The 25,234-nt window shown below is 40.5% G+C and overlaps 1 protein-coding gene across 3 annotated transcripts in view; it reads left to right on the forward strand.

The window, feature by feature from the left end:
• Nucleotides 1-14,079, forward strand: part of poc1b (POC1 centriolar protein B) — a 37,708-nt gene extending 23,629 nt beyond the window's left edge. For all 3 annotated transcript variants that reach the window (XM_066649026.1, XM_066649024.1, XM_066649025.1), the window contains 2 exons: nt 12,417-12,647; nt 13,256-14,079. In XM_066649026.1, coding sequence (XP_066505123.1) covers nt 12,417-12,647; nt 13,256-13,399 — 375 coding nt within the window. In that variant the 3' untranslated portion in view covers nt 13,400-14,079. The remainder of the gene's footprint in view (nt 1-12,416; nt 12,648-13,255) is intronic.
• The last annotated feature ends 11,155 nt before the right edge of the window (nt 14,080-25,234 follow it).

Raw genomic sequence — 25,234 nt, forward strand, 5'->3', positions numbered from 1 at the left:
GGGCATGTATTTGCATACACAGCATGCGTTACATGATGGATCAGTTGATCGAATGTCTGAGGTGGGAACAGTTACATCAAAGGGGAATTCCACCAATTAAAGAAAGTATGGTATAATTCAGTTTTGAGATTGCAAGAAAGTCATTCAGAGTCGTTTGATGGAAATGGTTTATTGTAGAGAAACTAGAGTGTTTGTAATAGAAATATATTCATAAATATTTAATATAATTGTTTTTTTTTCTGCAAGGTAGATTTAAAGCCATTATTTCCTTTAAATATGTGGTTCTTGTCATTAGCATTTCTTATTCTAAAATTTCTGTAGCGGGGAACTGTTAACACTAAAACTCTGAACGACTTTTGTTTTATTCAGTTTTAATGCCAGAGTAAGACTTTTGGAAAGCTGGTGGAGTTGCTCTTTAAACAGGAGGTGCAGTCCAGGTTGTTCATGAATGAAATGCCTAAATTCTAGGAAGCATAAAAAGTGCTCTCGTTCCAGCTCAGTATTTTGTGTGGAATGTGAGCCAGAATGAAGTAAACAAGTGTGTAGACATGAAAGCATTTGAAACCGGATTTAAAATAGGTCAGTTCCCTGAAAACGTGCAACACTAGTTCATGTCAGGCTTAAAGTTAATCATTTTATATTTTGGTCTCAGTTTGAAGCAGTGTGGTTTTCAGAACATAAGTGGAGTTTTTATTTTAGCCTATGGCATCTGAACAATTTAACCCAATAATATGACAAGCTCGCTGACCAAATGCAACCTGCAGCACACATTAGCTGTGCCCTCAAATTTACAATACAAAACAATAACAACAGGCCTGGATCTTAATTCATAATTCATAGAAAGTCCTAATTTAAACTGCAGTTACAGTGTTGGTCAGAAAAATCACAGGTAAAGCAATGGAGGTTGTTTGGAATAAGTGCCTGATCTACAAATATGATATTAATTTATTCTGGAGGCTCATAGAGTGATTTTTCCAGCACTTGTTTTAAGTAGTGTAAAGCTCAGTGTTATCACACCATGCTCTCATATGAAGAATGATTTAAAGCCCCTAATTATTTGACTTATTTTCCATGCAGATGTCATGCACTTGGACCACTTAGGTATGCTGTCAGTGGGCTGTGAACCAGACAATTTCTTACAATGATTCTCTGGCTTACAGAGCAGTTGCACAATGTTCTCTGGCCCTGTCTCGACTGCAGCTGCAGAAAGAGAGAGGAGAGATAGAAACTAAAAACATAAGTGGCTGGAGGAGGCAGAGGAAAAGCAGGAGGGTGGAGAGTGGAAACCCGAGTGCTTACTGCAGTTCACAATAAGTGGAAGAGCTGCGGAAGAAAGAAGAGGAACAGAAAGTTACTGAGTTCAAAAAAACAAAGACAGATTCAGGAGAGCATTGAAATGTGTGGGTAAAAAAAATCAGGAAACTGAAAGGACACTGTGAAACTGGTGGAAAACATAGAAACCAAAAGGAGATGCACAATCTGCACAAAACAGAAATAGAACCTATTGTATGGAGGATGTCTCTAACATAATTTTAAAAACTAGTTTTCATTAAGACATTCAAATTTTATAGAAATATTATGAATGTATTTATATTCACAAGAACAATCAAGGGACATTTTCTTAAATCAATACATGAAGCACATTAAGAGACAGTGGAAACATGTGACATGTTTTGCATCAGTTTCCAGCTACATAGTATTTCTTAGTTTGGGTCTATATCATACTAGAATATCATTACTGATATTAAACAGAAAGGCTTTTTTAGATGCTGATGAACATAATAAGAGATCCACAATACTATAATATTAAACATTAAACAGAGACTTGCACTTTTAATGAGGTTACAGACAAAGGCGCATTAGGAGTCTTGCCCTAGGATTTACTCAAGTACCATGGAGGGCTCACCCAACAAGGTTCTGTGGGACAAACCTGCTGTAGTTTAGTTCTAGTTTAGTTCCTTTGGCCTTTGACTCCAGCTGTTGAAACAAGGCACTGGTTACAATCTTAAACTGAAGCATAAACAGCATGTGCGTTCTGGCCTATTTTGTCAGACCTTATTGTATCACTGCATGAACAGATACATGAACAGGCTCAGGTACAGTAATTATATTTTGCTATGTGGATTTCTCAAATAAGTCTAGTCTGTCTCACGTGTTATTCCTTATCAAAGGAAAAATAATAACAGTTTGCTTTTCGTATAATTGTATGGCGGAGTGTTATGGTGAAATAATAACACCATACTTGAGAGTATTACTACATGGTACATAACCCAGATTCCAATATCTCACCACTAGTGAAAACACATTTAAAACATTTTCTTCAATAATTTTGGTTTATATTTTTCTTTTTTTTTGCAATATGCACATCAATATATTTAGTTAAACAGGATTAATTATGTTCTCTTTGTGAAACACAAAGTTGACTCTTGCTTTTTAGGTAGAGAAGATGTCTACAATATAGACATAGAGTGTCTTGTTGTTTACTATCACTACAAAATGTGTCACAGTAACAATAATATATCATTATTCCCACCTCGACCTCATACAGTACATGTTTAATTTCACCTTCACTGAAACATGCTAAACTCTGCTGAGCAGATGTGTGTAATGTTCTTGCCCCACCTCGTGCACATATTTCTTTATCTCTCAACCACAATTCTGCCTGTAAAAGCAAAAGGGAAGCGGATATGGTTTCATCTGGCGTGAAGAGCACACAGGATGAGGGATTGTTCAAACACAGCTGAATGAGGTGTCAGTTGGCTGGATTATATCTCAGCTTGATAACGGAGTTGCCTGAGTCACGCTGGCTTGTTGACCCTGATGTTAATCATTGGCTGTAAGATGACTAGGTTGAGCTTTAAACCAACATTTGCCTTTTATTGCAGCCTACAGTTTTACAACAGCATTGGGTTTGTCATTCTCTTTTTATGTAAACATCATTTGCAATCGTCCACTGAAATGACTCAATCGCTTATTCGTTCATTCATCCATTTGTTCATTCATTTGCTAGTTCAGTCATGTACAATTTGTGGTGGTGTTAGCACCTGGAGTTATGCATTAACCAAGCACTTTATTAAGAACACTCGTACACCTACTCATTTAGGCAGTCACCCAGTCAGCAGTCACATGGCCGTGCAGCGCATAAACAAACGTACAAAGGCCAGTGAATAGTGCGCAGAATTTTTTGAGCTAATCTGCTAACTAAAAAAAATTGGAACAACTATGATTAGTAGAAAGACTACTATTTCAGAATGCACAACATGCAGTATCATACATTGGAATTGGGCAGAATGCCAAATCATTTCCAAAATGTTGCTAATTCCATGCCTTGAACAATTGAAGTTTTAGGAACACATTTAACCCTATCTTGTGTTAATATAGTGTTCCTAATAAAGTGCTCAATGAAGTTCACAGTAACCTTTGGTAAATGTATGACACAGTTTTCGGTTTTAGAGGAAAAAAAACATCAGACATAAGTTTATTCCCAGATGGCTTAACTTATTTTCATCTAAGAAAGTAAACAAAATATGCCCAAATTTTTCCAGAGTGTCTCATATTCACTCCTCACACCTGGACTCATCCTGCTGCTCTGTCCCTCCCTGACACTGCTCAGACCAGTGCTCAGTCCAGGTCTCAGCCAGTGGAAAGCAGTAATGATCAATTACCCACAGGCAGAACTGTGACATCAGTTTCTGGAGGACAGGAGGATTTAATTTCCTGCCCTCCGTCCACAGCGTAATGCCACCGTAATGGCTTCCTGCTCTGAAGCGCCATGGCTGCCGCACTAAGCGCTAATTTGTATCTGCCAGTATAGACCCAGACAACTCACCTGGTCCAGACACACACCGTCTGCTTCTCTGGCCCATAAAATACACATTCTCTCTCTCTCTCTCACACACACACACACACACACAGACCTTTTCTCACATCTCTGTTTAGGGATGTCCTGACATGATCTGAGAGACTGATATTTGATCTGAGATGTTTTTAATGGATCGGTATCGACCATATTAAGCGCCTTCAATTTTCTGTTCTTCTTTCTAAAAGCCATTTGGAGGAATGGCTTGACATGAAATCTATTGTGCAGTAATGCACTTTACGATGCAGTTCATCAGACATTTGGTGTCCAAATATCGCTTCTAGGATTTAGCACTGTAGCTATGAGACTAACTTTGCTCTGTTTGTCAGAAATACACCTCCAGACTTTCCTGCTCAAGCTGCATTCAGGCCTTTATTAAGGTTGTGCATATGTATTACTGGAGTTTAGGACACAGCAAGGTGTTACTGTGAGCAAAACACCATTTTATCTCAAGGATTGGGCAGCCATTTTAGACAACAGATGTTGTGCCGGATTTCCTCTTCCCTCGTGCACTGTCATGCAGGCGAATGTAAAGGGAATATAGTGCGAGTTTAATATTTCACTGCTCTAATTGCACCACTGATGTGTAGGCAAAACCTCCCCAGGTTTTTCTAACATATGGCGTGCTGAGGTTGTATTATCTGAACAAATGTTATGTCTTTGGATACCCTATTTTAAATGACTCTTATCAGGATCATCATCAGGCAAACAAAAATTGAATTCAGACATCTTATCTCTTATCTGTTTCCTCTCATTCCCTCCTACAGACAGCAAATCTTACATGCAGCATTTTTTCTTTTTCTTTTATTGCTCTGTCCTTTAGCAGTCCCTGCTTTTCTACTGCTCCAGAAGTGATGCACCATTTCATCAAGGAATCGCTTGCTGCTTAGCAGCTTGTCCCTGAGGGAGTGTGCATGCTACTCAGCACTGACCCATTGAGGAATTTAACATGCTCTTAAAGCTGATGGTCCTGTATTTTCTTTGTGCTCCACATGCTTAGGCTTCAGAAGTATTTCATTTTTCTTTAACTTTTCTGCAGGGCGGTTCTTTCACTCAAGGACGTATGAAAGTCAAAAGAGCCCTGCGCATATCATGCTTGCTGCAACAATGGTCAGCGTTTTGATAGTGCACAGTCGAGAGCCATGCTCTCCACGTTTCTCGTGATGACTCATCTTCACTGATGTCTTATATAAGATGGCTAAAGTTGCTCTGGAAGCTAGCCAGCGATGCGCAGATACCAGTGGCATGGCCGGGGTTTGTTTAACTCTGCCCGCCTTCTGGAGAAATGGGCTGGCAACAGGACGCAAACAATAACAGCAGCTCCGGCAGCAGACACAACAAGCATTGCAGGCGCTTCTGTCGTCGTTTTCCACATCACGACTTAGCCGAGCGCTGTGAGTCACGGGCTCTTAGAGAAAATTACTGGAAGGATTTGTGTGCAGTTCAACATTGCAGCGCACTGCAAATGGACACTGTCCCCAGGTGCTTGTTTTGCCTCCACTCAGTTTTCTATGCTGAGACAGGTTGAAGGATGAAATAAGAACATGTCAATGTAATGTCAGGCCCCACCCGCACTGAGGCACTGGGAGTCATTAAGCTCCAGCTTGTGAAACATTAGAGACACCTTGGTTGTGTGCAGAAATGGATTGTGGTTTTTTGGGATTGAGATGATCATAAGCAGCCCAACAGCTTACTGAGTGTTTGGAGCAATTTACTGTCTCTAAGTGTTTCTGTGCGCGCGCACACACACACACACACACACAATCCTTCACTGCTGATGACTCATCCGCTCAGTGGGATCTCAGTGACAGACTGTGCTTCAACCGGGAATTGGGTCAGAATGCAACGTTTGCCTCCTTCCAGCCTGCTTCCATTTCCACAGAGGAATCCACCCCCCCCCCCCCCCGTTTCTCCAGCGTGGTGTTGGGAGATAATCCTCAGCCTAATATTGGCCATTATCTGCCCTTTTCTGCCCTTCTGTTCTTGCCCGTATCATTGGTTTCCTGAACGATCTGTCACTGGTGTCTATTGAGCAAACAGTTTGTTGGTCCTGCTGCCTGGTTTGCATAAGATACTTACATCCTGTGGCCTTGTTATTCAATAGTTTCAGGAAACTGTAAATGTAATGCAGCTGGACACATACTGACCAAGGCTAGAGGGAGAAAGAGCACTCTGTCCAGCTGCTCATCTGCCACAGGGATGTATTGAAGGGTACTTGAATGTAAATTTAATTAGTGTACCTTTTCAAATGTGAAATGGTGTACACTAATTGTTCATTCATTTTTAAGAGAATATATTCAATCCCAAAATCAGCTTCTTTCTTTCATTAGTGACACATGCAAACCATAAGATTTCAGAACCTACATAATATAAATCTTGCAAAATCAAGGTTTACTGGGAGTTACATTAAAGCATTTTGGTGTGTATCAGAATATCTTAGAATAAAATAAATATGATTAACAAAATAACTGTTAGCGGATTCTATTATAATAAAAAAATAAAGCCTTTCCTTTTTTATCTTACAAAAGAGAAGACCAACTTGTAGTGCAGGTCACAAGCTAATAATAGCCATAAAATATAGGCTTTACCCAGCTTTGTTTTAACCACCATATCCCTGCTGTGCGGGTTTTATTGCTGTACCTGTTTGATCACCGGGTCCACTAAAGGTGCACACTCTAATCCCAATCGAAACGTGACATAACCTCTTACTCACAAAGCTGGTTATAAAATGGTGCGGTTTTTATGGCATCTGTGGAAGCGGATATTTATCTGCCCTGGAGCCAGTGAGTGGGCGAGCCAGTAGTGGTGATAGAAAGACGGTGAGAGAGCTGGTGAAGAGAGAAAGGTGGAAAAAGGGAACATGTTTTGGAGGGAGGGAGGAGGGTGGTTGGAAGGAAAGTTGGCTATGTGTTTCCCCTTCTGGTGTAGCGTCTGAATGGAAATTCTGTTTTCTGAGCAGTGATATTGGCGAATGTAGAAAAGCCTGGGCTGTGGGCCTCGCTGACCTGTCCTCCTGTCCTGTCCGGCAAAGCTGCAGACAGCTGTGGCCCGTGTCCCCTGACAGGAAGTGGCCTACATTTAATGTGACAAGTGTTGGTTTCACATTTCCGCTGCGCTAGCCAGTGTCACTGGTCATCTCTGCTCACTTGGCTGGCTACCCTTGACAGCTCCATGGAATATTTGTGAAGGCAAAAAAAAGGTCTTTTTCCCATAGCATGATATGATTTAGTAATGCTACAGTCACATTAAGATTGTTACTTAGGGATATATCACTAATTCTGTAATTACAATCGATCATAATGTCTATAAAAACATGGCAATAAAAAATATACTTAACTTGAACAATAACATGCCACAGTCTTTCAGTGGTTCCAAATAATTTTATTTGGAAACAAGAACAATGTAATTTAAATAAGATGCATACAGTAAAAATACAATTCCTTAAAACATTTATAAAACCAGTTCAGTTTTTAATTTAGTTTCAGGGAGAACTTATTTGTCCTTATTACAGTTTTTGCTCTTTTCACAGGCTTGCTTTCAGTTAGATATATTTTTCACCGATTACATAGTTCAGTCTTCAAAGTTGCATTGTCTGCCTCTTGATCCAAGCCATCTGAAATGCATTCAGTGATTGTGAGATCTAGGGCCTGGAGTGGTCAGTCTGTTGCTGGGGCATTTAAAATGATCCAAGTGCTGAGCAATCATTACAGATTCATTAAGAATTTTAGTTACTTTTCATGACGTTGAGTTGTTCTTCTCACAAAACTATACCATGTAGATCTTTAGCACAGGCAAAGCCAGATACTTTATCACTGCCTGAGTTGATATGATCCATTGCGATTAGTACAGGAAGCATAAGCTGTATGTACACCAAAATGAAACCTAATCAGGGTGGTGAGTGGAGCCAGAGAGGAACTTTAATTCCATTAGCCTCCCTTTAGCAGGTACTCTACCCAGCGGAAATCGGACTTTGATCTGCACAGAGACTGATAAAGAGACAGAGAGCGAGCGGAAGATGGCTAAAATGAACTTGGTGGCGGAGGAGGGAGTCAAGGGTGGGCCAAAATCTAATGCCTCCTTTGATTTCAATAAGGATTTCCTTGTGCTGGGAGTGCTCTCTTTAATGGCATTACAAGGCATCCTGTGACAAGGAAATGGTCTTGTCTTCATCACAAGAGCTTGATATAGCTAATCGTTTAATATGGTTGAGTGCACTGGAAGGTTAGCAGTCTTTGGTGGCAATAATAATGACACGAGATAGACTGAAACTCAGCAGATGGACATTAGATAAGAAAGACCCTGGACGACTTGAATGTCTGATGAGAGAGCAACCATCTTCTACAGGTTTAAAGGATATGGCTGATAAACAATCAGCCTTGCATACTTTTCCACTTATCCCAGATGTAGCTGATCAACCAACTAAATTAATTTTTGATACCAAATATGTCTTGGCTGATCTACTAGAAAAGCATAAAAGTGTACATTTGAATTCTCGCCAATCACTTTCCTTAAACTACAGAAAGTATGCTTCAGAGGAAAACTGATGCTAGATAGTTTTTAAAACAAGCTTTTATAGAAAAGATGTTCAAGTGTGAAGGACTACTTTAATGTCTGAAGGGTTCTAAAATTTTCATAAAAGGTTTTTTTTTTTAAGACAATGACACGCACATGCCAAGAAGCATATTTTTTGAGAGTGCAGAGCATGGTCAAATGAGTAAGATATGAGTCAGTTCTTTATTAGCATTTAAAGAAATGTACTGACTGTTGAAAACTGGAGGAGTTAATGTTGCCTTTGTGAAACATCCAGTCTGTGCTCATACTATAAACAAAGGCTCATGTTTTTAGCTTTAGTTTGATGTGAGTCTGTGAAAAATGCCAGATCTGGAAAATAATGTCAAAAGGATATTGTGGATAAGAGGCACATAACAGGGCTTTTGTTTTGTTAATGGAACTAGGAGAGGACACGATTTCCACAATCTGTCTGATCTTTTTTTTTTCTTTTAATTATTAGACAAAACATTCTGTTTCTGGGGTGCAGCGCAACAAACTGTGTGATATTTCAAAGGCTTGTCGAGGCTTTTCTGTGGGGCTGAAGGAGCTCATAAATATTCCCTGTTGGCCCAGTAGAGACCAAGTACCTGTTTAGCAGCCGGCAAGCTTGTTGACATAAATTATAGCTTGGCCGGTATAATGGTCATGGGTCTGGCCTCGAAGCTGAATGATTATATTTAAGCTGTAATGACCCACCTGTGCCCACTTCAGACCCAATGAACAGACTGCCAGGGTCACACCATTATTTGACTATATATGGTGCTCTGGCACTCATTCACACCACCATATTTGAGTGTCCAAACTGCTAATTCACCGTGTCTTTGGAAGTTGATAGTAGAATGCGTGGGTCTATATTGTATAACAGCACTCCAGTCCATGTGCTGGATTTGCATGAATGATTGCATGGAGGTCTGAAGGTGGAATCGGTTAGTCTGGGTTTGGGGACATTAATTAATTAATTAATTCATTCATTCATTCATTCATTCATTGTCTGTAACTGCTTATCCAGTTCATGGTCATGGTGGGTCCAGAGCCTACCCGGAATCACTGAGCGCAAGGCAGGAACTTTACAGGGCGACGCATACACATTCACTCAGAGTCACACCTATGGACAATTTTGAGTCATGATATTGATGTATTTATCTGTTTATGCAAACAATGTAAGTGTCTAACACTTATCTAATCAAGTGTCTGTAAACCAAGAATGACCAAGAAGGTTGTATAACCTGTAAGGCTTGATCGTGAAATATTTTACAGCCTTTAAGATGCTGAGAAAGTACTCATTCTGTATGTGTGGGAAATGTTATCTGACCCTGAGCTCTATCCATTTAGTTAAGTCAGTGCTTAGTGGTTTGAGCTTGTCATCAATTAGTCATCTATCTCTGCCGCCATTCACAATCTATTACAGCTACAGTCTGAATGTGCTCATGACCTGGTTTTTATAGCAGCGATTCATGTCCATTCAGCCTGGACTTCTAAGTGAGACTCAGACAGAAGACCATTCTCACTGGTCATTTGATTGGCAGTCAGACGAGCTCTGTTATCCTCTCCCCTTTCCGCCCAATTGCACTTGGGCTTCCTGTGTTGATGGGGGGATGAGGAAGAAAGAAAGAGAAAAAGAGAGAGAGAGGAAAAAAAAACAACAACGAAGAAGCAGCTAGGTCTGGAAAGCAAGGGACTTGCAAACGACGTGAGCAGATGTTTCCCAGATGTGGCCGGTGGGTGCAGGAGGGACCCGTGAGCTGGTTGTACTACACACTGACTGCTTTGTTCACCCTCTCCCCCCAAAACCCCCGCCTTCACCCCTCTCCTCTTCCCAGGCCATGCTGCTGTCTCTCAGACTTGGCTTTGAAGTTGGGATGCAGCACAGGAAGCAAGGGGCTACAATCGATTTTCTTCCTGCATTAGAGCAGGAATGTGTGGACTCCCCTCCTCTCTGAGTCCTCCCCACCGTGATGAACCGTGTCTTAGTGTTGCTTGGTGCAGAGGGTCAGAGACCATTTTGCTCTGGTGCAGTGCTCCCAGCCTCAGATTTAGCACTTTGGCAAAACTCCACATACAGGTGTTTAAATAGAAGTTAGTAAAAGCAGAGTTTAGTCATCTTATGTGGCTTTTCCACTGTATGGTACCTACACTGCTTGACTTAACTTGACTCTACTTACTCTATGGTACCTGCGACTGTGTTTGTTTTCCACTACATTAGCTTCGCCCTGAGCTGGTGACATTGCAAAATACAGGCTCTAACGTTTTTCACAGAAATCTACCAGGTTTTTTGCTTGTTTCTTTGTCTCGTTCTGTCCCCACCCCCTTTCTTCTCAAGGGCTGATGGTAGGGCTGTAGGTGGGATGGAAATTTTGGTGGGTGTACACATCATTCTGTATTCACAATAGTAATTTTTTCTGTCAGACACAAACAATTATTCACAAATAAGGAAACCACATCAAACATAGCAGTGATGTTAAGCATTGTTTGCTTATCACATATTTGCATGTTTTTTTTCTTTCTTTTCTTTGGGACCGGATACAGCTCTACGCATCAGTTCAGACAGATCAGTAGTTTTTTTTTTCAGTGCATGCAAAGTATATTAGTCTAGCCACCATGCAGTGGAAAAGCACCATTAATGTCCAGCCTTTCAAAAATAACTGATACTATATGGATGGGTTTTAGTCTTCACTAACTGAGAGTAGGTGTGGCATAAACCAGTGCTGAAAGTGGGTGTGTTTACACAGTAATTCAGACTTATAGTTAATACCATGTAGGGCTGTGCCATATTGTATTGTTCGCAACAATATCGTCATCATTTTTTAAAAAAATAAAGACGAATTAAATTGTGATATTAGTCATATTCTGATTTGTTTACGTAACAACATCATGCAGATACCCATAATCTGGCATACGTTCCATACATGAGTCATTTAGCCACAGTGAATTATGGTGGAAAGTGACAAAAAAGGGAGAGAATTGTGGAGATGGTTTGGTTACAAAACATCAGATATACAATAAACCATGTTATTATGTTAGAAAAAAAGAATACACACCCTGGAGGAGCGACAGTCCTTAACAGAGGCGCGGCAGGTAGTGTCGCAGTCACACACCTCCAGGGACCTGGAGGTTGTGGGTTCGATTCCCGCTCCGGGTGACTGTCTGTGAGGAGTTTGGTGTGTTCTCCCTGTGTCCGAGTGGGTTTCCTCCGGGTGCTCCGGTTTCCTCCCACAGTCCAAAAACACACATTGGTAGGTGGATTGGCGACTCAAAAAGTGTCCATAGGTGTGAGTGAATGTGTGTGTGTGTGTCTGTGTTGCCCTGTGAAGGACTGGCGCCCCCTCCAGGGTGTGTTCCCGCCTTGTGCCCAATGATTCCAGGTAGGTTCTGGACCCACCATGACCCTGAATTGGATAAGCGGTTACAGATAATGAATGAATGAATGAATAATTCATTTTAAGATAACATTTATTTTGTTGCAATAGTTTGTTCTTGAAATTAATAAAAGCATTTTTCAGTGTGTCATATCATCATCATTATCGGCAAAATACCCTAAATATCGTGATATTATTTTAGGGCCATTTCGCTAATAACCCCTAATATCATGCCTAGATTCTGCAGTTGGGAACAAGCTTGCTTATCAGCTCACTGACGCTGATTAGACTACTTCCTGGGTATTGAAAGTTGGCATTAAGTAACATGGAACTTTTTCTACTCTCAGAAGTATTGATGTGATTTGGTCAGTATATTACCCAAAGTGTTGAGTTTTGAATCCCAGTCCTGGCTTCCAGCACATGCTCGAGGTATTGTCAGTATGCACAGCATATTATGAAAAGCTTATCATGACTACGATTTACTGTGAGAAAGACGTGGCATTTGACCCCAAACTTCAACTCAGGAACAACATAATTAATTAATTCATTAGCAGATTACTCTTTCTGGACCCAGTTTGAACTTTCTGCTAATTGGTGGTCATCTTTTAACTTCTTGGTGCCATTTTTCCTCCACACTTGTTGTAATTTAGGCTGGGAGCGGGCGTGAAGGCAGGGTCCCAGACTATAGAGATCGTCCAAGCACCAGTGCTGCCTCAGCGTTTACCTATACTCACACACAACAAGAGGAGCACGAGGAGTGTGAAGAGGAAGAAGGGCTGGGAGCTGGAGTCACTTACCTGTTAGAGGAGCACTCTGGGCTTCCACCAGCTTTCAGAAGCACTCTGGGGCATATTGTCCAACAGCTGGACGTTCTGACTCAGGTAAAGTGTGCTGGCTAATTTGTATTTCTGTTTATGTTTTTTGCTTTTTTCCATTTTTATCGCATTTAATGTTCCCATTCATCACCCTTTTTATCACATACCTCAAATAGCCCTTGCTGCTTGCCATTGTAAATAAGAATATGTTCTTAATGACTTGCCTGGTTTATTTAAAGTTTACAAATATGTGTATAAATAAAAAAAATGAATTAATAAAAGCTAAGAAAACATGACTGCACAACAACCTAGTTAATTGTAGGTTGACAGTAGCCTGGGCATTTAGCTTTAGAAAAATAGAGAAAAGTTCTTGAATATTCACACTCAGAACACCCTGCTCTACATAAATTAAAAGATTAGGCCAAAAGACCTTTTGTAAAGAAATATCCCAGACTTCAAGCATTTGTTAGTGGGTAATGTTCATAAATGCATGTGTTCATAATGTTCATAAGTATTTACCATAATAGCCTTTTAGTGGCCTTAATTGCTTCAGAGGTCTAGTTCCTTTGAATAGTTCTGTTCACAATTAAACGATAAACTTATGCATATTTTGAACGTGCTTTACTTCACTTAAAATGGCTGATTCTTTCTCTGTTTCTTTGCTTGTGCCTAAGACTGTGGCTGTTCTGGAAGAGCGCCTCACACTGACAGAAGACAAACTGAAAGAGTGTCTGGACAACCAGGCTCTTATTCTCCAGCAAGCACTCCACACAGACGAGCCCCATGAGGAGAGGGGCGCTGAGGGGCCGGCTGTGTGAGAGACAGACCCTCTTCAGCCGTCATGGTGGTCCCCCACTTCAGGGATCATTGACTCTGGCCTGAAGTAGAGCCCAGACACAGCAAACATTTACCATTTCTCCCTCCTCCCTCCCCTTTGCTTCGACCCTGCGCCGCTCCAGAGAACGACCCCAGGCATGGCCAAAAGTAGAGGGAAGAAGTGGAAGTGATTGAAAGAGGAGTAAAGGCGGGGGTTGAGGGGGGTAGGGAGGGGGGATTTGAAGGATTTTGCAGCAGTCTCTTCCAGAAATTCATTAAGTCCCTATGGAGGAGACAGCTGCAGCTAGCAAAACATCCCAGCCTTGTTTTGACAGCAGTGAGGGGCAGCATTCTTCAGGACAGCCGCTCTGAAGACATGTCAGGAGACAGAGAGCAGCACAAATCTATCCCCTCTCTCCACCTCTGTTTGCCCCCCTCTTTCTGAGACTCTCTCCTCTCTTGCTTTCTTTATTTCTCTTATGCTGTCTTCTATTTTTTTTCTCTTGCCACTCCATCTGACTTTTCTCCCTCGCTCTGGCCTATGTGTCTTTTTTCTTGTTTGCTGTCCGCTCTCTTGCGCTCGTTTCTTGTCACCTCATTACTTTCTGTTTGTGTCTGTATGTCTTCCGATATATTTATACAAATAAACAATGTTGTGGATGACTAGCCATGTGATTTACATGCATTCATGGGTGTAAGTGTGAAACCAAGTTTCTGTCCTCTGAGACACTCTTGGCCTTGTTTACTCTGTCCTACAGCCGCGTGGCTTTCCTCTGGGTGGAGGTCAGGCGGAAGTGGGGAGAGGCGAGACACAAAGGGTTCAGCAGCTCGTGTTTGCTTTGGGTACCACATCCTTCCTCAATGCTCTGCTTCTCCCCGCTCTTGTACTCTCAAACAGAGAACTGAAAACACTGGCCTGGGGACACAAAAACACAAGGTTTAAGCCATTTAAAAAGAAAAGGAAAAAATATGTACACTGAACGATCAATGGATTAGGAACACCTACCTTGTATCTCCACTCATTGTTCATTTTTCAGCTCCACTGACCGTACAGGAGCACTTTGTAATTCAGTCTTAATTACAGACTGTAATCCATGGGTTTCTCTGCATATTTTACAGAGCAGGTATGATCTGGGTGGTGGATCATTCTCAGTGCTGCAGTGACACTGATGGTAGTTGTGTGTGTGTGTGTGTTGCTCTAGTACCAGTGGATCAGACACAGCAGTGCTTCTGGAGTTTTTAAACACTTCCTCTATTCACTGTCCACCCTGTTAGACACATCTACCTCGTTGGTGGTAAAAACCACTTTTTAGATTTGCGCTGATAACCTTTTTAAAACGCTCTCTTCCACCTCCTAAAGTTTACGTTTGATGGCATTCAGTTGTTGAATAAGTGCTGCTGTGATCAAAATAGCTATAAATAAACTTGCTCATACAACTAAAACAGGCACTGTGAGGGATCTGGAGGAGCTTTGAGCCCTAATAATATGCTCAAAATGTACACATCTGGATCTCAAGTGTTAACTGTAGTACAACAAAGCTCTAGTTTGGAGTAGAATATTTAAACACTCAATTTTTTTGTTTGTTTTATTTTGTTTCCCTATGCATCGTGATTTGTCTTTGTCCTTAAACAAGAAAAAAAAAACATGTACATGTTGTTCTGGAAGATCACTAGAACGTTTGAAGTGGTCTGATGCCAGTTGACCTCTTTTCCTGTGCTCTTCTGATGAAAGAGTCTTTTGCTGTTCTGCTCCGCAGGCATAACATAAAAGCAAACACTCAACACGTGATGCTTGTTTTTCTAATTACCACCCCCAGCCCCTCAAATGCTTCCTCACACACACCCACACACAAAGCAGGTGTGCCCCGTGACCTCTTTGACAGTGGCACAGGCTCTTTGTTCCTGATCAGGTTTCTGAACTAGGCTCTTCCAAGCAGCCAGCAGTTCCGTAGCCAGAGGTAATTTATGGGCGTAAAAATAACCGCATATGTATGGCAGGTGTCAGACATGGGGGATTGAGTCAGTGACTCAGAGTAATAAGTTGACTGACTCCCACCTAGACTTAGAGTTAACCTTAAATGGCTTGTGCCTCTTTACTTTAATATCACACACTGGTCACCATTTAAACCCGGAGAGCTCATCTCTGTTCATCAAAATGTAGCGTTAGAAATTATTCACATCATAAAATCCCCTAATCTCTTAATAGTGGTTTAGATGATGAGTTTTGCTTATGTCTTCTACCATATTAACAACAACATCCTGACAGGTTAATGATGTTTAAACTCTTAATTTTCACTTGACAGGCTCCTATAATGACCCCTTGCTCAACTCAGACTCAATAGTTCAATAATGAAATTTCAACTTGAGGAGACCAATGTAAAGCTGATGAAATTAAAGCAATTATCCTTACTGCACGAAACACCAGGCTCCTGAGTTGTTGGGTTCATTTACTGTGAGTAATACTTCATTTCTGTCATTCAGACAAGATTCTTGAAGATTCTTGTGTAATGAAACATGTATTATTTAAAGTCATACTGAACCTGACAGGTTCAGGTGCAATGCCTGCTGCTAACAAAGGGATATCCAAGTGCACACATTTACAGAGGAGGATTCCACCAGAACCTTTCATATGAAGAGAAATGGCAATGTAACTCCAATGTAATTTGTAGGTGATTTTGTCATGCTTTTCTAGAAATTGCTATTGTTATAAATTATTGTCACAATTTATTATTGGAGACATCATATGGCCAAGTTCTAATTACTGGGGGAAGCCTATTCCCCTTTCCTCCTGCTGGCAGATCAGGGTGTTGCTGAAAGAGTGATAATCTGAGGAAATTCCCTCTAAAGCTGCAGCCCTGAAGGAAGAGGAGGTAAACACTAGGTGTGTATGTAGAGGGGGTGTTGGAAAGGAAAAGAAGCAGCATTTAATCTTTCTGCTGTGACACCTGCAGCCAGCAGACGCTCAGGTGTCCCTTGCTTTGAGGAAAGTGTGCTGAAAGATTCCCTCGGCAAACAAAAATAGACTCAGTGGAAACAAAAGTTAAAAGCATTGTATCCACCTGTGAGGGCTGCGGGCTGTATTTGGGTGAGTGATCGAGCTGGCGCGGTGGTGGGGAACCAACTGTAAATGGTTATAAAACAGGGGTATCGTTTTAAACTATTCAGCACCGAAGTTCATTTGGAAATAAAAATGTAATTTATCTAACAAGTGGTGAATTTATTGAAGTGCATTTATAACAGGAGATTTCAAGATCCTTAACTGTGTTTAAGAAAAGCAACTCCACAACATAATTTTAACAGGCTTTTTGTTAAAGCTGAAAGTGGATTTACTGTCAATAGTAAGTTTTTTCTGTTTGTTGTAAACTGATTTAAAGTCATCACGGATATTATCATTATCCTCACTTTGATTAAACACCAGTATTTCGCCTATCTACATCAGTTTAATTCTGTTAAACTAGTATAGAGAAAGCTGAAATGGTGCCAGGACACTACTGCTGCACTATTTAAAGTTTAATGGAAAGTCATTCCATATAAACACACACAGACCATCAAAATGATATATCATAGAGGACCGATATAAAAAGTTAATAATGTATTAACATAAACTTGATGATTTAGAGCTTAGCCATGCATTGTGGAGTATGCTAACTGGTGGCTTTAGCTTCCATTATTTGTAGGCTAGATTAGTCTCATAACAAAAACAACTACAGATATATATGAGGAGACCAGCTCCTTATGCAATATGGCAGCTGTATCACAGGAAGTTCTGCCTTCATTAAAATAAACATTTTGCCTGGCTGGTAAAGAGTAAAAATGGAGACACAAATGCAGAAAATGGCTGCCAAAATGGCCTAACTGGCCAATAAGAACTTCATACACTTACATATTCGGCCTGGGCATTTTATGTACTAGTCAAAATGACAATTGAACAGCATTGGATTTTATTGATAATGTTGATATGGTTTAGTTTTACACCCTTTAGGTACCTGTCCCCTATTAAAGAATAAAATTAAAAGAAAAATATTTTTTATACTATTGTCTGAAACACACCATAACATAAGAATACGACAGTGTTATTAGTGAACATTTCATGCTGTAACTTTGTGATGTAGATTTTAGAGACATTAAACACTGGAGAGGTCTGGTTCTTATCACAGCACTGTGAAAAACTGATTTTGTCACTGGAAAGTGTCCCTTTACACCACACTGTTATGTTTACATCTTAATGCTGTAATTTTTTAGTTTTACATCCTCAAAAGTCGATAAATTCCAATAAATTCAAACAATTATGTTGTTGTTTATAGTCAACATTTTATGTGAGTGATCAGCTGACCCTACCCTGTCTTGTGTGATTGGTTCAGTTGTGCTTTGGATGATTGGTTGTGACTGGGCCACACAGAACTAAAAATAAAGTAAAATAAAATAGTTTAACATCTGAAACTAATTTACCAGGCCAGTAATCGTCTTTGGGGTTTCTTGCTTGGGTCTTCAGTCTAGTCTGCACTTGCGTTTTGTGTACATTTAAAACAAGACTTTCCCGTCTACTGACAAATCTCTGGTCTCTTATCTTCTGCTGTGTTTTTCTAAGTCTGGTTCCTTTTGAAGTTGAAGCCTTGCATGGCCCATAGCAAATCCTTTGACCCCAAGTATCTCTGGGTTTCCTTTGATTGTATAATGCTAAGAACCTGTTTTGCTTCCTGAGAAAGGAGACGTCTGGCTCAAAAGCCTTTAGGTTCCGATAACACAGCAGCTGCACTTTACATTTCAGCCTGAGCAAGAAAAGTACAAAGACACTTTAAGAGTTTTTGTACCTGTTTAGGTGTCTTTGTGGATGATTCTGTTTTTTTTTTTTGTTTTGTTTTTTTTTCTCACACACCACTTTCTGCCTTCTTTCTGAAGTCTGTTTTTCCTCCCTGTGTGATGTTCCAGCGAGAGTGTTAATTGGACTGGGAGCTTCGTTTGCAAGTGTGAAAACATTGGTGTGAATAGTTTGGAACAGTCAGATTGTCTGCTATGCTTAAAAATCTCTTGCTAGTGATTTAAGAATTTACTTGCACAAACATATCCCAATTAGAAGCTCTAATCATATGTCACAAACCTAAGGTGTAGTCGATCCTAAAGGCCACATCCTGCTCTCGTCCTTTCTTACTGATCTCTGTGTTTTAATAACGTCTCATGCATTTCCGTTTTTTGTGGATAATTTCCCTTTTTCTGTCTCCCTCATTTCCATTCCACTGAAAGAGGAAGTGTGAGAGAAGGATTCCAATAAAACAGAACTCCCCTCCTCTCCCACGTGGGATCGGGCTTAGTGGGAAACAGAAGCTGCCAGGGGTTACTGTCAGGTCTCAATGTCCTTCCTCTCTCTCAACAACCTGCTGAACAAACCTGACCTTGTCCGTTTTTACAGTGGAAATGAACCCTGGTAGTTGTGCTCAAAGGTTTACAAACCTGTGCTAATGCAAACAGAGCTAACTACACAGGGCTCTGGGAGCAGCAGCTTGTGAACCACATATTAGCTTATTTTTCAAGAATTTAAAGCGGTAATGTAGTTAACAAGTCAGGTTTCATGGGCTATTCAGCAGCACAACATCACAGAGATGACTCCAAATGGTCCAGTTAATTTAGTAGATTTTAAGAAATTATTTGTTGTCCAAGAGATGGTCCAATATAGGCTTATTATACTGTTTTAATGTTTTGTATAAATTTATATATACAGCTTGTTTAAGACTAATTGATGTCTGTTTGCCTAAGAGACGGACAGGTTTTATTGTCTGGGCAGTTGTAGATGTTAATTGTGCTGTATATTGGTCTCTCTCTCTGTGTGTGTGTGTGTGTGTGTGTGTGTGTGTGTGTGTGTGTGTGTAAAATGTTTTACATTTGAATCAGTGGAGGTTTCCTTAGGGCTAGACAGCAACTGGAGAGATGGGGCTCTGGAAAGTGCCATCTGACTGGTGGGTGGCAGTTCTGCCTGGCACGGTGCTCCCTGCTGCCCGCAAACTAATGTAAACCACACTGGTTACATACTGCACATCACAACCATTTCACAACAGTTTTATAACCATTTCCCCTGCCTCTTAACTGCTCAGCTGTAATTACTGCACAGAATGAATGATATGGGTATCTGATTTTGAAGGAGAATGTATCCCTACCCCATTTTGTCTGTTTTCATTGGGGAAGTTATCAGATTGTCTCTAGCATCCATTTTGTGCTGAATAAAGACAGAATCACTGTCTTCTTTTAAATTGTGGTAAGTGTTAGAAAGCGTGGTTTTATTTATTCAGCCTATGGTTGGCAGGTGGATTGGCGACTCCAGAGTGTCTGTAGGTGTGAGTGTGTGAGTGAATGTGTGTGTGTGTGTCTGTGTTGCCCTGTGAAGGACTGGCACCCCCTCCATGGTGTATTCCTGCCTTGCGCCCAATGATTCCAGGTAGGCTCTGGACCCACCGTGACCCTGAACTGGATAAGCGCTTACAGATAATGAATGAATGAATGAATGGTTGGATTTGCATTCATTTTGACACCACAAGTATTCCCATAGGCTGTAATTCATGCTAATTATTGTAGAGAGACATTATTGGTGTAGGAAAACATGAAAGTTTATAATGTAAAATGCATTATATAAAACAGATTGTTCCAGTCTTAAAATCTGATTGGCTGAATTCCATATTAATGCACCATTGTATTAAACCCAGTCAGTTTTGTTAAGTTTCCCCCTGAAGAGTGTGATACTGAGACAGAAACGCAGTGCTATGCATTGCTTGGTTAAGACATTTCTACCTCCTGCAACTTCTCCTTTAGTATAAGAGTGCCTTCAGAAAGAGGACAAAATAGCTGTGCTTTTGTACTCAACTTAAAAACCTAAAATACAGATGAACAGGTTGTTTTTACATGGAGTGACTACACTATAATAATATAGTTTAACCTTCATGCTCATGTTGCCTAGCAACAGTGCTCACTGTTACCAGACTACATTGTGTGGTGGAAGAATACTTTTTTTTTCTGTAAATAAATACAAATATGAATTAAACATCAATGCATTTTACAATATTATATACTGACTGCTGTTTTATAAAAGCAATAAGCCACTTGCAACTTTGTGATAAAATCACAGTAACACGTGGCCTCTTATGGGTTATTGCTTTATTAAATATTGTATAACACATAATGTTTGATTGTGTACAGTCAGGTGAAATTTGTTAACATCAAAAGTAAACCTTAACAATGGGCTCATAATACTCTAAATACACCTAACACTCATTTAAGAGCTTTATAAATGCAAAGTTATTTAAATCAAAAAAGAAAAGATAGACTTTTAATGATAATATCAATCTGGAATTAAAATTCATATGTCCACCAACGTTAAGGCTGTTCCTGTCTGCTGATTAGCTCTGATGTTCTGTAGCTGTACTACAGTGAATCTGATGTACTGAGTACAGGGTTTATCATGTCGTGACCAGGTCACAGGCAACTCTCCCGGCTCCATGTCCATGTGCCGGCCCGGTCAGGTGCCTCAGTCCCAGACTCCAGCTCCGTCAGCTCCAGTCTAATGGTTTTTTCTTAAGCCGGTCTTTGGGCCTCTTCCCGTGCCCTCCTGAGCGCTGAAGGGTCCTGACTGTGGCAGGTGGACTAACTCAGGTAATCCCGCTCCCCTCAGCTCTTACCTCGGCTTAACAGGCCTCCTGCCAGGCCTCCTGATGATCTGGCTGAATGAGCTGCTCATCTGTCGATTCATCCCAAGGAACTCACTCGGCATCGAACCCTCCTCCAGCTCTGATCGGATTGGCAGCTGAAGTAGTACTTTAGCCTGCTGTTGAGTTAGGAAGGTCACAGATTTGTTTCAAGTCCTTTCTGGGCAGAACTCCCTTTCCATCACTTTTCTCTAGCTTCACATTCTGTTTACATTCAGCTGTTGAATGCCTGATTCCCTGTGATGACTGGTGCCCCGTCCACGGTGTGTTCCTGCCTTGTGCCCTGTGGTTCTGGTTAGACTCTGGACCCACCACAACCCTAAACAGGATGAAGCAGTTACAGATGTTGAATGAATGTTATTTTAGCTACTAAAGAGTGGAAAGTCTTTAAAAATACTTATTATCATTATCTGTAAACACTTATCCAGTTCACGTTCGCGGTGGGTCCGGAGCCTACCCAGAATCAACGGGAGCAAGGTGGGAACACACCCTGGAGAAGCCCCCGCTTCTTTAAAAATAAGTTCTATAATTATTTTAAATAACAGTGTAGTTTATTAATTCTCCTACTTTCAAAGTGGCCTTTATTTCTTTAAATTTAAGAATGTATTCATTCTGTTATACCACTTCTGCACAAGTTAAACCAAGACAAATATCTAAGGACGCATATTCTTCTCATGTTTGAGTTGATGGATTACTGTCACCTGAACGCTTCCCATCTGAGTGACTCAGTTCCTTTCCTGCTGTGATTGTCATTATTGGCAATTTAGCTGTTTCAAGCCACACAAATGCTATGTAAAAGTAATCCACCCGCTCTGACACTGATGCCTAGATACTGGACAACTTTTAGGAGGCCTAATATTTTCTGTGACATAAAAAAATACATGTCTGTTTGGTTCATTTGTTTTTCATGTATATGATTTCTGTAAAGTATTTTGGTATTATTATTATTATTATTATTATTATCATTATTTATTGGTGAAAATGGGTTAAATTCTTAAACAACACCCTAGGGAAATGTATCTGGATCCGTTTGAAAGGCTTTTCATGTTCAATTAACTAGCAATATAATCATGACATGATGAATGGCTGGTGCTAATTCTGTAAAAAAAATATTCAAAAAAAAGATTTATGCATAATGACATATTTTACCATTCTGCTAATTGTATTTTTTAAAACTAGTCTCAGTGCTTCTTATATTATGCAATGACTGAGCACTAGGTTATGGCTCAGTCACCTCAGTATTCTGCATGACACACTGTGCTGGATAATAAGTACTTAGTCCACTTATGTCATGTCCTCTTCCTGTCCAGTCAGGCTTTATGTAAGTGAGTGGTCAGTAGCCCACACTGGTGCACAGGTGTCTTGTGAGAAGGCCCCCACTAATCCCAAGAACTGCCAACAAAGCAGTGGCCTAGAGTACAGAGGGCTTTGTGTGTGTGTGTGTATGTCCTTTTCTATAATCTTCACCAGGTGTTCTTACCAAACCCCCAAATTCTCTGACCCTTTAATCAGTCAGTTCCTTTTTCTGCTGTTGTGAGGGAGTAGGGGAGTAAATCAGGGAGTGAGTATATGAAGTTGTGAGTTAGTTAGTGAATTAGTGAATGTGTGAAGGAGTGAGTTAACAATGTGAAGGTGTTATTGTGTGAGGTAGAGAGAGAGAGAAAGAGAGTGAGAGAGAGAAACACTGGGGTTCAGGTTAGGTTCCTACCTGCCAAATGCTGTTGTTGTTTCAGATTAGCCACTTGTCTAAATCCCACTCCCATTGCTGGACAGGCTGAGCCCATCTGTCAGCGAGCTCCTCTCTGAACAGGGGGGAGCAGAGGATGAGAGGTTCTAGAGGAGGAGGACAAAGAAGAAAAGAGGATAAGACAAGCTTGGGGAAGTGGAGCTGCATGTTGAGGAAGCCGTGTGGTCACCAGGCCTCCATCTCTCCCCTCTGTTTGAGCTGCAGGTGGCCTACAGCCCAACACTTTGAATGAATTCCTCAGTCAATTCAACAGGCCAAGCATTCAGATGGATTCTGTCAATTTTGCATCAAACACTTTTTTTGTGTCAGTCTTTCTGGGCATTTTTCACTTCCCTGTCCTTTTGCAAAATATGTGGTTACTATTCTATTTTCTCTTTTTGTTTATGTTGGAAAAAATATATGATCTGAACAGCTCATTAATGTTTTGGAGTAAAAAAGGTTCATTGTAAGTTTGACCTCTTCTCAGTGGCGGTAATGGAAACCGGACCTTGTGACATCTCATATATATTTTATTTGCTACCCAAATCTCCCAGTGAACCTCCATATCGTTGCTGTCTAAAGAAAGACATTCATTGTCTGTAAGCGCTTATCCAAGTTCAGGGTCACGGTGGGTCCTGCACCCTGGAAGGGGCACCAGTCCTTCACAGGGCAATCACACCTATGGACACTTGATTTGAGTCACCAATCCACCTACCAACGTATGTTTTGGACTGTGGGAGGAAACCCCCATAGACACAGGGAGAACACACCAAACTCCTCAGAGACAGTAACCCGGAGTGGGACTTGAACTCACAACCTCCAGGTCCGTGGAGCTGTGTGACTGCGACACTACCTGCTGCACCACCGTGCCGTCCTAAAGTAAAACATGAATCCCTGAAACTTTAATGTCAATCTAAAGAGATTTAATTCCAAGTAAATTTGGAGCATTTCATTTGGTTCATTCTTCATGCTATTTTCACACAGCGCTATTTTCAAATACTGTAGTAAACAAAATATTGACAAAAATGGAGATCCATGTTTTTTCTGGACAGCAACAATGTGTCATCTGAGTTTTGGAATCTAATTATAAAAAGGCAGAATATGTAGAGATACAAAATTAAATCCTAATTTTCTTTGCATATGTGTTTGGTTGACACCACATTGCATATTGTCACTGTTCAATTAAAAACATATATCTCCTGAAAAATTAACTTTATAGGAGAAGGAAAAAACCTCCTTAACTTTCAATGGAAGGGCATTTACAAAGACTTCATTCCAAGTGATTTTGGAATGTTTCTATTGGTCCATTCTTCATGAAATTTTCACATGATCTGAAGCTGCTGTGATCAAATGGTGTTGTAAATAAATCAACAAAATATGTGATATCCTTATATTCAGTGACATTAAGGTTCACTCATTCAAAACACAGGCATATACCTGAATGCACAGTTTGTATAATCCATAGAAAAACCTGAACTAAAAGGTACTGTTCTGGAGCAGCTGCATATGAACCTAAAGTGCCCATGCCTATAGCTAGGTGTTGGATAGGAAAGTATAAAGGCCTTCAGCATTAGGAGCAGTGGATATATGATCTCTGGAGTGATGGAGAAGTATTGGGATGGTTTAGAGTGCCGTTTGTGATGTACGGCTAATCATCCAGTGTCTTTACTTGACTGCATGGCTGTACTTGCTCAAAAAAGCCACACTGAATCCTTGATTGACTTTGTTTAATTAATCTGTAATTCAGCAAGGTACAGTTTCTGACAAATCAGTGACTTTCCCTTTAAATGTAAAACACAGTGAAATACAGTGGCGTCAATGAGAAATGCGAAAGGAACATGTTCTCATGTTTCCAAATCAACCCCTATAGCCTGGGTTGTGAGGCTGTAAACTGATTAGCATGCTAATCATACAACAATATACTTTTCTAAGTTGTTTTGTCTGACTTTTTGGCCTTTCTTTACTGAAAGGGTTTTTCTGTAACTCTGTCCCCTTTCTGGCTGCTTTTTTCCTCCACGGGAAGTGAAGGCCCTGTTATGAGGACTCATAATCTGACGCCAGGAAGAGGGTTTGTTCACAAAAACATAGGCTAATTTATGTTAGCCTTTCACATAACCTCTTCCTGTTTTGGCTCCAGACACAAAACCCCTGCTGCCAAGACTTAGCATATACACGTAAAAGACCTATTCTAAAAAAAATCTAAATAATTACCAGATAATGACAACATTGGAGTTCTTGTGTTCTTTGCAGACATTCATGTCAGACTTTGTGTGATTTATTTTTGATTTTCCCACAGAAAACTATTCTTCTAGACTTGCTTTTCACATATGGTCAGGTGACGCAATGTTTTCTCCAAAGCTCTTTCAGTGCTAAGCAGCATTAGAACAGTTTTCTAATCTTTTAAGATGCTGTGGCGCACGGGA

The sequence above is a fragment of the Hoplias malabaricus genome, chromosome 17 (genome assembly GCF_029633855.1).
Source record: "Hoplias malabaricus isolate fHopMal1 chromosome 17, fHopMal1.hap1, whole genome shotgun sequence".
Lineage (NCBI taxonomy): Eukaryota > Metazoa > Chordata > Actinopteri > Characiformes > Erythrinidae > Hoplias > Hoplias malabaricus.